This window comes from Prionailurus viverrinus, chromosome A3 (assembly GCF_022837055.1).
Source record: "Prionailurus viverrinus isolate Anna chromosome A3, UM_Priviv_1.0, whole genome shotgun sequence".
Lineage (NCBI taxonomy): Eukaryota > Metazoa > Chordata > Mammalia > Carnivora > Felidae > Prionailurus > Prionailurus viverrinus.
In genome coordinates this window covers 68,487,851-68,505,653 of record NC_062563.1, presented here as the reverse complement: position 1 = coordinate 68,505,653, position 17,803 = coordinate 68,487,851, and the positions used below count along the sequence as shown (strand labels likewise).

Here is a 17,803-nt window from a genome sequence, read left to right as displayed (position 1 = left end):
AAGTCCATAAAGACAAAGGGTTACTTCAAATACAGTAATTCTTCTAAATTAGCCTCTATGATATGTAATCATAACAACATCTATTTGCAGGAAATATATGTACAGAAAATACTATCTTGTGTTCAGAAACATAGTTGGAGCCCATCTGGATTTACATACCCCTTGTGTTAGATGAAGGGTCAGCCAAACCTGGACCATAAATTAGTACAAGTTTTTAGAAGTGAACATTTTGATTGCAGGGAACATTACCATTGAAAGTAACTTAAGTAAAATGGTATTCTGCGAAAGAGAAGACAAGAGAAGACAAGACAGACAAAAGATAGGCAAGAGAAGACAGGCAAGAAAAGACAGGCAAGAAAAGACAGGCAAGAAAAGACAGGCAAGAAAAGACAGGCAAGAAAAGACAGGCAAGAAAAGACAGGCAAGAAAAGACAGGCAAGAAAAGACAGGCAAGAAAAGACAGGCAAGAAAAGACAGGCAAGAAAAGACAGGCAAGAAAAGACAGGCAAGAAAAGACAGGCAAGAAAAGACAGGCAAGAAAAGACAGGCAAGAAAAGACAGGCAAGAAAAGACAGGCAAGAAAAGACAGGCAAGAAAAGACAGGCAAGAAAAGACAGGCAAGAAAAGACAGGCAAGAAAAGACAGGCAAGAAAAGACAGGCAAGAAAAGACAGGCAAGAAAAGACAGGCAAGAAAAGACAGGCAAGAAAGAAAGAGAAAGAGAAAAAGAGAAAGAGAGAAAGAGAGAAATGGAGGGAGGGGGAGAGGGGGTGAGAGAAAGGGGGAGGGAGAGAGATGGGGAGGGGGAGAGGTGGGGAGGGGGGAGAGAGAGAGAGAGAAAGGGAGAGAGAGAGAGAAAGCAAGAAATCCACTCTTTTCAATAGACCGCTATTACAAAAAAATTTTTACTCTGTTGTTACATTTTAAATTTAGTGGAAACATTTGTGACATTGCTTTATAAGTGCCTGTATAAAGCATCTATGTAATATCCTCCATTTTGCCTCTTGGCCCACAAAACCTAAAAAGGCCTGGCCCTTTACAGAAGAAGTTCACTAATCTCCTGTGTTTGATCCAAAATCCCAGGGACCTACATCCCACAGGTTAGGGGCAGCTGCTCCAGCAATTCACTACCTGGGAACAGGTTGGCAAAGCAGTCAGGAGGCTGTAGAGCTGGGGTGTAGGTAGGTAGTGGCAAGGTTAGTGGGGTGTGGGGGTGTATAGCCACTTCTTGGCCATCAGAACTCACCAATTGGTGCTTATGTTTTAAGAAGATTTATCTGGTTCCTGTCTAGATTTTTTTTTTTTTTTTTTTTTTTTTTAGGTATACTGGTTGTCAGGAAAAAGGAAAAAACATGCTGTTGCTGTCCTGTGATTTTAAGTGTTTCTAGTTACCCATTGCAGGCCAGGAAATAGAGTCCTGAACATGTAGGAGCCTCTCTGGCTCGGTTTTTCAAACACTGTAAACCCACTGAGCCTGACAGGAAAAAGAACCTGACAGCAAATCAAGAGCAGGCAGTCAAAGGCTCCTCAGGCTAAGCGCTCCCAACCTCGATTTTGTTTTGTTTTCAGATCCATCCAGGAGCACAGCAGTGCTGTGTTGTCAGCCCAAGGTGTCCTTGGGCTCCCCTATCCAGACAGACCTGCTCACCGTCCTCTGCACACTCAGGATGACTGTTCCACATCCAGCCCCCATCAACCTCAAAGCCCCCTCCTGCTTCCACTCACAGTACTGTGCCCTGCCGCAGCCCAGTCTCTGTAATTGATTTCTCTTCCTTTCTGGCTTAACCCAGAGCCACCTCCACAAGCCTTCAATAACCAGGTCCCTATGGGTCACAGGAGATGTTCAGGTTGTCTGACAGCTTAATTAGATCACTTTTTGATGACAGCCAGGCCTGCTGTTATGGATGAGCATGGGTGAGAGACATAAGATCTTAGAGAAAGGGGATACAAAATGTTCCTTGTCTTATAAACACTTGTCCAATAATGGTATGATTTCAGTTCTGCAGGATGGCAGAGATCTTTGTCTTATCCCCCCATGGCATGGTCTCTGCCCACTAATAATGTGTGCAAAGACCTTACAGGATCCAGGTGCTAGGCCTAAGTGTGCCTTTTCAACATTTTTTTTCTGAATAAGTAATACATGCTAATTATACAAATTTCAAACATCACATAGGTTATATAGTGATAAATCAGCCTCCCTCCCACTCCTGTCCCTGAGCTTTAAGGGTGGCATTTTATTTATGCCAATAACCTGCAATGTCTGACCTTGCCCCAGTGCTTCCAATTATGAAACCCCCTGTATTGTTTGCATCTAACATTATTGGTTTTTTAATGGGCCTTTTATTTCAGATGGCTGAATAAGAATGGCATTCAAGAAATACACAACTGTGCATTCAATGGAACCCAACTAGATGAGCTGTAAGTAGCCCTGACTATCCTTCCAGGCCATTTAGAGGGAAATGGCTCTTACAACAGTGATATTTATGTGGCTTCGTGTTTCCCTTCTTTCCTCATCTCCATCCCCAGGAATCTAAGTGATAACATTAATTTGGAAGAATTGCCTAATGATGTTTTCCAGGGAGCCTCTGGACCAGTCATTCTGTAAGTAGCTTCTCCTGTTTCCATGTGCTACATATCAACATGTATAACTTAGAAGTCAACTTTCTCCAATTCAGAGAAGCTTCCCATACAGAGCTGGCAGTTTTTATTTGTGTTATCTACAAAGACTTACAGGGACAATTTAAGCTGATCCACATAACAGCAACAATAACAACAAATATTTAATGAGCCCTTACCAAGCCGCAGTGTTTTAAAAGCTTAAGATGCATTTTCAAATTTAATCCTTATAAAACCTCTGCAGGAGGAGCTATTGTTCCCATTTTAGAGAAGGAAAAACTGACTTCCCTGGAGGGGTTAACTAACTCACCCAAAGCCATTGAAACTTTGGAGCATGCATTTAACATCAAACTGGTCTGACTCATAGCATAGACTCTTAACGACTCTGCTATACATTCCTTCCATGAAAGGGAAAGCACAGTTCTCTTTCCTCACCTTCAATGTCTAGGAGTTTCCTCCCCTGAGAGATCCCCACACACCACTTATTTTTGGATCCTCTTTGCCTTAAATCAGACCTCTTGGGACTCATCCAGTACCTCACAGCCCAGCATGAGGACCCCTCCTCCTGGTGTTGCTTCCTCATCTCAATCTCTCCATGAGGGACTGCCCATATGCTCATCGGCCCCTGCCCCTCCATTGGGGTCATGCTAACTGCCACCTCTTCCCTGACAACCTCAGTCAACAGTGAATTCTTCCTCCTGTGACTTTGACAGCCTTTATGGCTGCAGGGACCCCAATCTCCAAGAGCTTTTTAAAAACGTGTTTTCCTGGGCTCTAAGCAAGACCTACTCCATCTACTGATAAATGTACTGTAGGAAGGAAGGAACCCAGAAGGAAGAAGTCATATGCAAGAAAAAAATAGTGAGCAAAGAAATAAGCAAACATATAAAAAACTCAAGTTTTACTAGGTGATCCTTCTGTGGCCTGCCTAAGGTAAATTTAGGCATTTGAGAGCCACTAGCCTGAACCTCTTGACAGTCAATATCAGTTCCCATGTGTGTGTTTATCTACCTCCCTCCCATCTATCATCACTTTAATTTTCACCCAAAAGCTTATATTCTCTTTCAGGCTGGAATATAGTGTCTCTCTAGCACTAGCCCGTATGGTAGAGCAGAAACTCCAGAGGGTGATTATTCATGGCAGAGCATGTGTTTGACCCATATATAGGACTCTATTCAAAAAAGTTCAATGATTATTTCAGTATGGCTGGCTTGAGATGGGGCAGTATATGCAAAAGAAGAAAGTATCGGCGTGATGAAAGCAGAGAGGCCAGAGAAGACTACTTTGATTTAAAACCATTCCTTCATCTCTCTAAGCCTTGGTTTCCTCACAGAAAGTTCTTCGTCATAGAAAGCTTAGATTCTCAAAAGAGAATCAGACCATAATATACATCGTAATATGACAGGTCATGATGTGTGTTATGAAGTAGTAAGTAGTTCATGGGCATGACAAATAGGGAATGCCAGGCATACCATCCGTGTGCTTTAATATACCACATACTTAAAACTTGTAATGTTTACTGTTTCCTCATCTTCAAGTACTTGGGAGACCAACAGACTTATAGAAAGTGCTGTTGATGTCTTTGACCACCACCAGAGAAGTCTGGCAATTTCACTTACCTAAAAGTCTTAAGGGTTTTGAATGTTCCTAAACACACACCTCTGTCATGGCAGCATGTGTCTGTGATGGTATAGGTTTCCATATGTTGTTTGCACTGAGTATACTATTAAATCATAGCACCTTAACCACTCTGCTGACAACATTCAAGTTGGGCTGGATCCTCAGTGAGCTCAATATCCAGGAAACCAGAACCAGAAGTTGAAAGAGACCCATGAAACATCACACTGCTATTGTAATTGGCAGAGTTTAGACCAGAAACTAGGTCTTCTGCCTCACAGTCCATGTATTCCCACCATATCATGTTGTCTAAAGCACATAAGTATGTCTAATCAAACATCTGAAAGTTATACAATAGGCTGTGAACTAAAATAGAAGAGGAATAACTGTAAGCACTAGACTCCCAGCCTAAGAACACCAGTAAATGATAAATGCAAATAGCACAGAAGAGCATCTCCTACAGGTGCATAAGCAAGTCCCAGGCTGAGGCACTGTGCCATGTGTCTCATCCAAGTGTTTAATGGAGAACACAGACATGAATCCCCCAGCCAGCCCTCCCACAAATGCCAGCAGGAAGAGGGATGTCACCATCACAGGCAGCTCCACAGAGTCCTCAAGTTACAAGTGCATATTTCAATGCTTTTACCACAGGAAACTATCTGGCCAGAATAAAGTGGATAACATTTATAGAAAATCCAAAGGAATTATGAAGCATTTGCCATGACTTAAAAGGGTTGAGAGTGATAATACATTCCCACATCTTTCACCCCAATGCATAAGGATATATGTGCAAGATGATGGCTGAAATCCCAGCCTATAATTGTTAGTCTCCTTCTTCTCCCCTTAGGGGCAAGAGGATTGATCACCTAAACATCAAGCCTCCTTTCTGGGGTTTTCAGGTTTGTCTGCAGATGTCTTTCCAGCCTCTGCTTGCTGAACTAGGATTCTATGGCCTAGTCCATCTCTTAATCTACTAACTCATAGGCCAACCCCTGCCAAACCCTGGCCTGAGAGTTGCTTGTTTAGGCGTGTGCCCCAAACTAGCCCACCTCAGGTGCTGTGAGTTAATGAACAGGAGGAGTACAGACGGTGCAGATCACTCAGTGCTCAGTAGATGCTCAGGCTACGGCTCTATGTCTTGGATCCAATTCCCATTCCCCCCACATAAGACTGTGATATGGATGTTTGCATGCAGGAGGTTTACTGAGGAGTGCTATTACTTTATGAGGGAAGGACTTGCTGAGAACACAATCAGGCTAAGAGGGAAGTTGAACTGCAATGCATTTGCAACAGAAGCCTCAGCTCCCCATGGGGAACTGTGGAATTAAGACGGCCCTTCAAAGTTTGAATTAAGGCAAGGGGCCAGCCCTCTTCATCAACAATCAGGCTGTACCTGGAGAGGAGCCAAGTCTTGGCTAAGTGTGAAGAAGGCAATTGCAGAGTAGAGCTCAGCTATAAGCACCTCGGGTGTAAGTGGTTCTGTGTGTGATCATGCATCACAATCACCAGGCATGATTGTAAAACCCTAGACTGCTGATTCCCACCCCCAGAGTTTGATTCATCAGGTCAGGAGTTGGCCTAAGAACCTGCATGTCTAATAACCTGCCAGGTGAAGTTGATGTTGCTGGTCTGGAGAGCACATCAAAAATCACTGCACTAGAACCAGTGCTGGGAATTGGGAAACTTCTTCCTGTCTCTGGGATGTCTCCTCCACAAGCAAACTGCGGTCAGTCTTCCTCCCCAACAGACTCAGTTTTTTGTCCTCACAGTAGATACGTGCAAAGGATTCCAAGAGAGCCAAGGGAAGGGTCCCCAAACCAATGATAACTCCTTTATTGAAGGCAAAAATTTTCAGCTGAGTGAAAACAGGGAACCTCTGAACACCTGAGGGTACAAGGGTGCGCTGTTCCATCGCAAATAGAAATAGATGTGGAAAAAGCCAGGGGCACACAGACAAGCTCCACTGAGTTTCAGAGGAGCAGCCTAGCACCTTGATTTCCCCCTCTGGTGTCTTGACCATCTGAGTTTTCACCTGATATTCTGAACTCAAGTTTTGTGTGTGGAATATGTGTGTGTGTGTGTGTGTGTGTGTGTGTGTGTGTGTGTGTGTGTGTGTTAAGCAATCAAGCAATTGCTGTTTCCTTGGGTAACTGTTTCCTGTGGGGAAAATTTAATGCATTGCCTTTGTAGGCTGGAGCCAGTACAATCATATTCTGATGGTTTATCAAATTGATTTGGCTATAGCTCAGATTCATTTGATAGTTCAGATTCAAACACTGAGTTATTTGTATAAGAACGATTCTCTTCCATTACCAGTGTACCCACAGTCCTATAGATAGTAAATTGCCTTTTTATTCCGCCTGGGATCATGAAAGAGAGGTCTTCTAGCCATCTGTCAGTGTAGTATACACCAGAAATGTGCTCTCACTTATGGAAATGATTGACCTGTAATAACATCTTTGCTGGGAAAAATAGAAATTGTTCAAATCAAATTTGTGGCACTGGCTATAACACACTTTATTAAATGGGGCACAGAGTGCAATTTAACTCCTGCCTCTCCTGACTCAGCACCTTATTACTGACAGCTGTCTCCCTTTTTGCTTTGTGTCTCAAAATCAGGAATCCTAACAATGTTGAAACAATTTAGGATTACTAAATCTCTTCAGTGCCAGCCATCATCCCCTTATGTCTCCTGTTAGTACTTTTCAGGATTTAAATTCTCAGAAACAGTCCCCGCCAAATATAGTATGTTCTGAAATGTTAACCAAAGTGACATCTTAAAAAAAGAAAGACTGCAGTCATTAGACCAGTCTGAAAGACAATGATTAAAAACACAAGCCCACAACTAGCCATGCCCCCGCCTTGTCCAGCTCACCAGCCCCAGGAACAACGTCAGTAATAAACCTTCTCAGCTATTCACTGAGTATATTGGGTCATACATGTCCTACATTTTGTAGATGTTGATTGAGCACCTACTGTGTATCTGGTACTATGCTAGGTGTAAGGGATAGAGAAATTTAAAAATAAACAGTGCCTGCCCTTAACTATCTCATTCTGGTCAAGGAAGATATGTTACTGCCCAGAACAATATGCTCTACAGAAATTTTCCTCAGGAGGCTATGCTAATAGAGCAGAATAAGTCTTTGTCATGTGATACAGTGACTTTAACAGATGAAGTGGTGGTGTGTGGCAAAGAGAGCACTCATGCCTGAATTTCTGCAATGGCCACTTCATCCCTTCCCTCCCTTCAATCCTTTCTCCTTCCAGTTCACCTAACAAGTATTTATAAGCACTTGCTATGTTCCAGGTTCAAGGTTCTCAAGACTAATCCTACAAAACTACAGCTTTCAGTAAGCCATTATTTTGCTCATTATAAATTCTAGACTCTTCCACCTGGCTTTCAAGGCTCAGAGATCTAATTCCATCCCTTTACTCCTCACAATATGGTTACCCAGAATCACCATTCTGAAAACCCCTCACTTGCCATGCTTTGTGTTCTCTCTAAGCACACCTTTGGCCAATAGTCGTAATAATCCACTTCCATGAAGATGTGAGTAACTGATAATGTCTTATTGTGTTACCCCACCCCCATCCCTGTATATTCGCATCTTAAGCATGGAAAATGTTTTTACAAAGAAATTGAAATCTAACAATAGATTTCCAATCCACGCACAAAGATTGTAGCCAGGAAAAAGATAAAGTTTTAAGGGAACACAGAGCAAAAGTGGAAATACTAGTAGTAAAGTCTCAAACCACACTCAACACTATCCACTTATCTTTGTTCCTGCTGATCTAAATTTCTATGGATTTTTCTTAATCCATGAAGATATCAGAAACATTTTTCTGTCAGTCCAAAATTTGAAAGTCTTGACAGGTCCCATGTTTATTCACTGCAGCAAGTATCCAGCAAGCTGTAAGTAAATACTTCTATAAAGACTTTTATTTCCCTTATCACCCAGGAACCACTTTCCTGAAGACTGGCCTTACTGAACTATAAGTGACTCTACATTCGTCTCTTACCAACCACTCCCTCCTTTCAACATCCACCAGAAGATCCAGATCCCAGGTTTCTGACAAGATGTTTTAGCCTCATAGCAGCAAAGCCACCTAGCACTTATGACAACAGATCACATATTCCGTAGCTGTAATAAGGAGCTGGCTCCAGAAAACTGAGCAGGCAGAAAGGCACCAAAACTTCCCAACCAGGCTTCCCAGTCTAACACCTAGGTAATGGACTGCAGTCACGTCAATCCACCCAATATATACATGGTTCTGCTGCTTCTCTCATACACATCTATTTATCTATCATACACATCTATATGCACAAGGTCGCTCCCTTCCTTGGTGTCTTTGATACTTTCAGTCACCGCTTTGCTGAGCAACCTTGAAATCCAGATTTCCTCTCTCAGTCTGCCCCCACAGCCTTCTTCCTTTATTGTTCTTAAATATTTCTTTGTTTAGGGGAGAGCACAAGCAACAGAGGAACAGAGAGAGGGGACAGAGGATCTGAAGCAAGTTCTGTGCTGACAGGCTGATAGCAGCAAGCCCAATGTGGGGCGTGAACTCAGGAATCGTGAGATCATGACCTGAGCCAAAGTCAGATGCTCAACAAACTGAGCCACCCAGGTGCCCCAACAGCCTTCTCCTTTTAGAATGACTGTCCTGTAAGACTTGCTCCACTCTCTCATTTGTATTATGATACTAATAATGAAACATCTCTGCTAATCAGATAACTATCTTCTGAATAGATTGAGAGCCCAGTACTGTGCTAGATACAGTGCACAACCCATAAGTAGCTTAATAATCCTGGCTCTCAGAGCATTTGAAATCTGAGCAGACAAAACAAACATACATGAACATATTTTTCATGATATCATTTCATGGTATGAAATATCATTTCACATTGTTTGAAATGATAGAAGGGATAACACAAGGTGGGAGATTCTTTGAAACTGCTGGAAGTCAGGGGACAACACAGTTGGCTGGGGTGACCTGGCTCTTCCTTTTCCATATTCTTATTCAGTGTCACTTCCCAGTGGATCTTCAAACCAATCAACAATTTTCTGGGTGCTTAGTACATGAAAGTCACTGGTGAGAATGCAAGGAGCCCTCTGCCATGAAGCAGAGAGAAAATCCAAGTACAAAGAGCTAGGATATAGGGGCTCTTGGGTGGCTCAGTTGGTTAAGCTTCTGACTTCAGCTCAGGTCATGATCTCACAGTTTATGGTTAGAGCCCTGCATGGGGCTCTGTGCTGACGGCTCAGAGCCTGGAGCCTGCTTCATATTCTATGTCTCCCTCTCTCTGCCCCTCCCCTACTTGCACTCTGTCTCTCAAAAATAAACATAAAAGAAATATTTTTTATAGCTAGCATATAAAATAAAAGCTAGTAAGTGGTGAGAAAGGCATAAGATCCATGGGATATAATACTATTGCACTCTTAATGGCTTTCAAGGAAAAATATCTCTACAACTGTTAAAAATTATGGAGATGACAGAATTACAGAGACTTCTGTGGGAGTCTATTTGGGATCCCTATTATGGCATAGAAACTATTCTGAAACTTACCGACTCAAAATAATCATCCCATCTTGTTCATAATCTAGTGTTTCAGAAAAGTGGGTAGCTTATCTCTGATCCAAGTGATATCAAGTCAGGTAGTAAGGCTGGGGGATCTATTTTCCAAGTAGTCCCCTTCACTCACATGCCTTGTGCATTCGTCCTCCTTCCTATTGCTCTCTCTCTCTCTCTCTCTCTCTCTCCACACACACACACACACACACACACACACACACACACACACACACACGTGCACACATACAGATAGCATTTCATCTCATTCTCTGGGATCTCTACACATAGCTTAGACTTTTCCCAGCACAGCAGTCTCAGGGTATTTAGAGTTCTTTCATGGCATCTTAGGGCTCTCTAAGAGCAATATAGAAGCTGTCAGTACTCTTAAAGGCAAGGTCTAGAACTGGTAAAGCAACACTTTCATCATATGCTATTACAATCCAAAGATATTTCAGGTCTGAATTCAAGGGAAGAGCAAATAGACCCTGTATGGAAAGAATGTAAAGAATTTATAGCCATCTTTAATCTACCCCAGTGTATAAGAGGAGGGCATTCCATGGAATCTAATAATTTGGGGTGTTTTTTTTTGGTTTTAGAAATCTTCATTTAATGTGATATTTTTTATATTCTGAACTCAACGGAGGTGCATATCTAAGAAAAAAGTTTTGTTTTATATTTATTGCTTTTAAAAAAATGAAAAATGTTCATGGCAGGTAGTGATTGCCCTGGCTTAAATTGTTCCTGAAGGACTTTTTATACTTTCATCTCATTCCTTGAATGGAGCCTTGAATTATTTTAGACAAAATGAAGTTTTTGCTTTCTTCCACATTTGAGCAGGGAGGAAAAAGCCAAATGAAACAAGAACATGAACTCAGAGACCAGAGTGAGTGTCAATAGCAGAACTGGTCAGTGGAACAATTGTGTTGAAAACAGAAACTAAAGAGATTTTCTAGGGCAGAGAAAAATACTGAGAAGCTCTGGACCAATAGGAAGTATAAGTGGAGAGCAGGCCAGGACAGCTGGATCATCTAGCAGTGGAATGTGAAGACTTAGCACAGGGATGAAGGTTTATGGGTCAGGCTCTTATCTCCAGGGACCCCAGTTCTCAAGAATCAAAATACTTAGGAGATAATTTAGAGAAGACACCTTGGAATGCCAGAACTTTTACCTTATGGTGATAGTAATGAATGTTGTGAGAAATAGTTAAATCCCAGGTATGTGTGGAAAATAAAGCCAAGATATTCTGTTGAGGGTTTGCATATGGAATGTGAGAGATAGAGGCACCAAGCATGACTTACAAGTTTTTCCAACTGGAAAGGCCGTAAGTGGAACAGGTTTGAGGGGGACAATCAGGAGCTCAGTTTTAATATCCAAAGTTTGGCCTTCCCATTAGACATCCATCCAAGAAGAGATTTTAAGGAAGCAGCTTAACATAAGAGTCTGCAGTTCAGGAGAGCAGAGTAATCTAGAGATAAATATAGGGGATCCATCAACATATAAATGGTGTTTAAGCTGTAAGACTAGATGACTAGACCCAAGGTTAAGTGAAAATAGAGAAAAGAAGTCTAGGCTCTGAGCCCATGGGTACTCCAACAGTTGGAGGTCAAGGAGCAATTAGCAAAGAAGCACCCAAAGCTTTAGGAGACAATTATTACTAGATATAAAGCAAGTAACCAGGAAGATCTAAAAAGTTTCAATTTCCATGTACCTGAAGTATTTTCATAAATATATAAGGCAAAAACTGACAAAACTACAAGTAGCAGTATACAAATCCAAAATCATAGTTGGAGATTTTAATGCACTTCTCTCAGTAATGATAGAACAAGTAGGCAAAAAATCAGGAAGCATATAGAAGAATTTGAGTAACAGATACCAAGTTTATCCAATTTGTCAATACTAACAAGGAGGGGACTAAGTGAAATACACATCAGTATTACATATATGTAATCATTAGCTCTCAAATGTAAATTTGCCTAAATATCAAGCAGAGTATAAGTAGTCCAAATATTAGCATTGGTAGGTAACCACTACTAAAGCTAGGACTTGAGCAAATGAGTAGAAGCTGGATCCTCAGAAGATCTAATGACACATGGAATCATACACTTAACTTTTACCCTTCATCTTACCCTCTAATTTCCCACCAGTTTCATTTGCTAAACCCAAATGAAAGCTGACTGACAAGGTATCTGGGAAATGGAACCTGCAGAGGCCATCCATCCTGCAATACAGAGTAGAGCATAAAGAAGGGCACAGAATGGATGGGAGAGAAACCAGACAAATGACCCACATATCACATCCATGCTTTGTACTTCATCAAAGTACAATGGGGAGTCATCGAAGAGTTTTAAGAAGGAAGCCATAATCTGGGTGATTTTTTTAATGCCAATCTGCAGTGTAAGGATTGCATTGGGGACAGAGAGATGGTTGTGATGGTTAATTTTATTTGTCAACTTGACTGGGCTGTGGGATGCCCAGATAAGTGGTAAAACATTTATGGGTCTACCCATGAAACTGTTTCCAGAAGAAATTAGCATTTGAATCAGTAGACTGAGTAAGGAAGATCACCCCCCTCTATGTAGGTGGGCATCATTCCATCAGTTAGGGCCCAAAAGGAACAAAAAGGCAGAGAAAAGGCAAATTTGCTTGCTTTCTTCTTGAGCTGGAACATCTATCTTCTCCTAGCCTCAGACATTGGAGGTCCTGGTTCTTGGGCCTCCAGATTCTGGAACTTAGACCAGTGGCCTTCCTGGTCCCCAGGCCTTTGGACTTGGATTCAACTATACCTCCAGCTTTCCTAATTCTCCAGCTTACAGATAGCATAGCACAGGATTTCCCAGCCTTCATAATCTCATGAGGCAATTCCCATAATAAATTTCTTCCTATTTATCTCTTTATATCCTATACTAGTTCTATTACTCTGGAGAACCCTTGTGAATGCCATGGTCACAAGCACAACAGTTATGAGGCTACTGTCTTTGTCTAGGCCAAAACTACAGAAACTAAAGTGGTACCAGAAGAATAGATGGATTTCAAACAGATATAAAGTCAGGCCTCAGATGACGAAACCCAATGTCCAAGTGAGGAAGAGGTGGGAGTCAAGGACAACTTCCAGTTTCCATCTTGAGCAACAGAGGAAAATGGAGGAGTCATTTGCTGAGAAGGGAAAAACAAAAGGAGGAACATATTTAAATGGAAGGTGGTAAATTCGGTTTTAATACTTGAAAGTCATCAACATAGTGGGGTATGATGGACAACTGATTATCTCGACCTGGGTTCAGAAGTAGGATCTGAGCTGGAACATACATTCAGAAACCATCAGCATATCTCCAGTATCTGAAACCAAAGAAGTGGGTAATATCTGAGAAGGTTATATACTGTCAGAAAGGTACCAAAGTTTGGAGAAACTCCAATATTTAAAGAAAAGATAGAAGAGAAAGAATAACAAAATCCAGAGTCAAAGAAGATGTCAGAAAAAATTGAAGAGAATGTGATGCCACGAAAAAGTCTCAGGAACAATGTTTTACACATGAAATATAATTGAGAAATCAAGAAGGTTAGAATGAAACTGTGGCCTTGGAAAGTATTGTTTCTCTAGGGTTTGGGTAGAAACCATGTTGCATTGTAAGGAAAAAGTGACATCTGTTATTAAAAACTGTTTTAAGTTTGATTGGGAAAAGGAGATGACAAATAGGGAAGAAATTAGAGGTGGGTTTCAGTGGACAACAGGAAGCATATAGAATTTGGCAAAGGAAATGAATGACATAATGAAAACAAGGTTTTGAGAATGTCATTTTCACCAGACTTTGAGAACACATGGGGTAGCAAATGCATTTTCATACCCCCAAGTTTATTGTTCTGAGTGCCCACTACTTTTACTTACAGGAAATGCAGACATTAGAAGTTTCTCCTTCCCCACATATATCCAAGATCCCCAAGGGTGCTGAGACCTTATTATCACGTGCTACTGCCCGCATCAGAATCACTCCTTCATGGCCAACCTGCTGGCTCCAACAGGTCTAAGCTGGTACCATTTAGAGCCCCATGCTGCCACTAGCTGGTCTTGGTTGTTGTGAGAGTTGCAGCTGCCAACCATGCTGCCAGAAAGGCACCCAATGTCACTGGTATGGCTACCAGAAGTCCTCCAGGGACACAAACTTGATTAAAATGCGCATTTCTGGGGACTTCCATGTATACCTCTGCTAATTTTCCCAAGCAGAGACTCCTACAAGGCAAAAAAACTGTATGAGAGAGACCGAGAGAGACCGAGAGAGACCGAGAGAGACCGAGAGAGACCGAGAGAGACCGAGAGAGACCGAGAGAGACCGAGAGAGACCGAGAGAGACCGAGAGAGACCGAGAGAGACCGAGAGAGACCGAGAGAGACCGAGAGAGACCGAGAGAGACCGAGAGAGACCGAGAGAGACCGAGAGAGACCGAGAGAGACCGAGAGAGACCGAGAGATGTTTACTAAAAATATCTGCATTAAGTGCTGTTTATTGGCCAGGAAGTTTCCTGTGTACTTTAACTCATTTAAGTGTCCCAACAACCCTTTGAGGCAGCTGTGATTATTACCATTCCTATTTTATGGCTGAGGAGACAGAAATGGAGAAGTGACATTACTTTATCAAGATCACAAATCTAATAGGTAGAGGAACAGGGTACATACACAGGCTAGTCTGGCTATACTCATAATCACCACTCTCTATTGCCATTTCAACTTTGTGCTGAGGGTGCCTCTACTGCCCACCAGACTCCTCTTACCCTTATGGTGTTTCTTCTCACACTTTTCTGAAATTTGGCCACAGATTCCACCCTCACTCATCTCAAGTATTTTTTGTAGCTAGTTTTATAGTGGGGAGGAAATGGCTTCCATTTCTTCAACTGATGTAAATTAGTGGATATCTATTCCAGACAGACTATAGAAGGGGAGATGGCTATAGTTAAGCCCCAGATCGGGCATGATGTGTGTATAACCAGTGATCAGAGAAACCTGTTATCTAAGTCCTCCTACTGCAAACCCAAGGGCCAGGGCTCTAGGGGACCACATGTCCTAGTAGCTATATATTGATCTGACTGAGATGTGTTGGATCAATTGGCATCACCCTCCTCACTCATGTAAGAATATCACTACTATATCCGCAATTTTGCCTGCTAACCAAGCAGAAAATTTTAGGTCCATAATAATCAGGTTTATTTACATTTTCTCCTTATAGAGACATTTCAAGAACCAGGATCCATTCCCTGCCTAGCTATGGCTTAGAAAATCTTAAGAAGCTTCGGGCCAAGTCAACATACAACTTGAAAAAGCTTCCCAGTCTGGATAAGTTTGTCGCACTCATGGAGGCCAGCCTCACCTACCCTAGCCACTGCTGTGCCTTTGCAAACTGGAGACGGCCAATGTGAGTCTTCCCATGTCCATCCCTTGAGCCCCACTTGGGAATTTCTACAACGCAGAACTTGGTCCATAACTTCCACGTATCTGCAGCATGAAGAGAATCCACTTGTAGACAGACCTCGCTGATGAAAGACCTTAGGCATATTCTAGATTGCAGCTTCAGTATTGTGAAGGGTTTCTCATTTTCTTGAAAATGGGCTCACAAGAGAGGGCTACCCACATGGTAGATGACCTTCCAAATATTAAATGAAGTAACATGAAAAACACCGAGCATAATGCCTGACTCATAGCTGATGTTTAATGAACATTTGTCCCCCTTTTCCTTGGTACCAATATGGATTTGTCCTTCAAGTCTCCAACTCTGCACCCTATAAATGTCCCAGGGACCATCAAAATCAACTTTGGATGGGAGAAGCGTAAATGCCATTCAAGTGACTGATGCACCCATCCACAATATATCCTAACCACTCAAGGCTCCCTAATCCATCTTTGGATCTTAGCACATCATAGGCAGGACAAAGATGGAGACATCTGTTCACTTTGGCTTTCAAGGTTGGTCAGATTTGAGAAAGCACAGAAAAGCAGGTAATGCAAACAGAGACAAAAACCAGGAGGTAACTGGTTAAAAAGATGAATGAATCATAGAGAGGCTCTGGTAAGAGTGGAGGGGCAATATTTTTGAGATTGCACAAAAATGTCCCAGGCATTTAAAGACTCAATTGCAGATAGAATGTACTGGATATCAGGAGTTCTCAAAGCCCTCCACCTACCCTGAGCTCACTGACACAATCCACATACAGTTACACTCAGATGGTGCCTTATCACACTCTTGTGTAGTACCCCAGCACTAATATAGCTTCCCTGTGTTGTCATTTCACTGTATAGTATAATCCCCTCTATTGTTCAACCTTTAAGACATACTCATCTGCCCATGTAGACATAGCCCCTGCTCAAAAGCAAGATAAAACAAAAATGAAACAGATAGTATATACCCTAAATTGTTTTCAAAGTAACTAGGAGTCCACACTCACACCCATTTGAAGGATTTGCAGAAAAGAGGCTATTTTCAGAAATAGCATGCCATCACTGAAAAACTATCCAGAATTGGACACTCCTCACACATTAGCTCCAGGGCCAGGGAATTTCTTCCTAAGGACTAGAATCAGGATGCATTGGGGTTGGGCTGAAGTACACAAGGTTTGAGCTTTTATATTCCAGATAAGAGTTATTCCAGCGGGGATGAGAAAGATACCAATTTACTGGCAAAACCCTGGAACTGAATACCCTTCAGGAAAAAAAATCTCCGAAGAAGTCAAGATCACTATAAGAGCTGCATGTGATATGCTGCCTGGCCCAGTGTTAGGAGTATGCTCATACTCCTCTGGTCTTGCCACCCCCTGGTAGCATAGACGCAGCCTCAGGGTTCCCAACCAGAAATCTTCAAGTCTGTCTCACATTGTCCCATGACCTTTCCTGATTGCCCCCAGATTACCTGGCTCTCACCCTTTCTAGGTCCCTATTGTAATTGACCGTCAGGGCCTGTCTGGTACAGCAAAAGAGAGGAACGCCCCTCTCCTAGGAAGAGATGCCAAAAGAGTAACAAATATTGCAGTGGGCCTTTAGCCCTTATATTTAACAAACTCATGCCCACAAACACAAAATAAAATAGTTATATATTCATGAGATAATTGCAGGGTTTTTTTTTTTTAATGGTGTCATTTCATCCTATACCATAGGTGTGGTTTAGTAATGAGATTCAAATTTAAAGTTGTACAATACAATTGTTCTTACAATCCGCATTTAGAAACAATGCCCAAGATGTAAGCATTAAGCCCTTGTGACTGTGAGGTTTTGGCCAAGGACCCTCTCACAGAAAGACTTGGTTAACCACACCCCTCATCTGTCCTTGAACCATTTATCTCTTTGTCATAGTTCAACACTTAGCTTCCAAAGTTATTTTGCTCATTTTGTGATTTCAGTTTTAGGGTTTCTCTTCACAACTAGATTTTAAATTGATTCACTGTGGCATATACATCTAAATACCCACACAGGGCCTGGGCCCCAACATGAACTAAGTAACCACCATCATCTGTCTTGGTATTGCTCTTATTTGCTAAGGTCTCATTGCTGGGTCCCATTAAACTTTGTACCTTTATCTCCTATAATTCTTACAAAGGCAATAGTATTTTTATTCCCTCCTCACAGAGGCAGAACCTGAGAGTACATAATTTGACCAACACCCACCCAACTCAGATCCAAACCCTTTTCTTTGTTTCCAAACTCAAGCTCTGGGCCACTCCACTACACACTTTGCAACCATCAGCTCATTAATTTATTGGGGTTCAAGAAAACTATTTTTTAAAAATGACCCTAAACTGATCTCCCAACTCTTTATGATGCTTATTATTTGCTAAGGTACTGCAGAAGAAACACTATATTCCCGCATTTCTATTTTTGTTTCTATTCTTTTCTAAGAGACATACATTGTTTACGTTTTCCACATTCATGTGGCTGATCACTTCTGTTTCAGGAAAGGGAAGCATCAATATTTAAAATATGTTAGTAGCATTATTGACAGTAAGAATCTTCACAGAAGCCAAGGCAAG

At 41.8% G+C, this 17,803-nt stretch overlaps 1 protein-coding gene across 1 annotated transcript in view; it reads left to right on the top strand.

Annotated features, from left to right (window-relative positions):
* FSHR (follicle stimulating hormone receptor) overlaps nucleotides 1-17,803 on the top strand; it is a 179,081-nt gene that overhangs the window by 158,179 nt on the left and 3,099 nt on the right. The window contains 4 exon segments of the mRNA XM_047854444.1: nucleotides 2,349-2,417; nucleotides 2,526-2,600; nucleotides 15,016-15,202; nucleotides 16,710-16,793. Coding sequence (XP_047710400.1) covers nucleotides 2,349-2,417; nucleotides 2,526-2,600; nucleotides 15,016-15,202; nucleotides 16,710-16,793 — 415 coding nt within the window.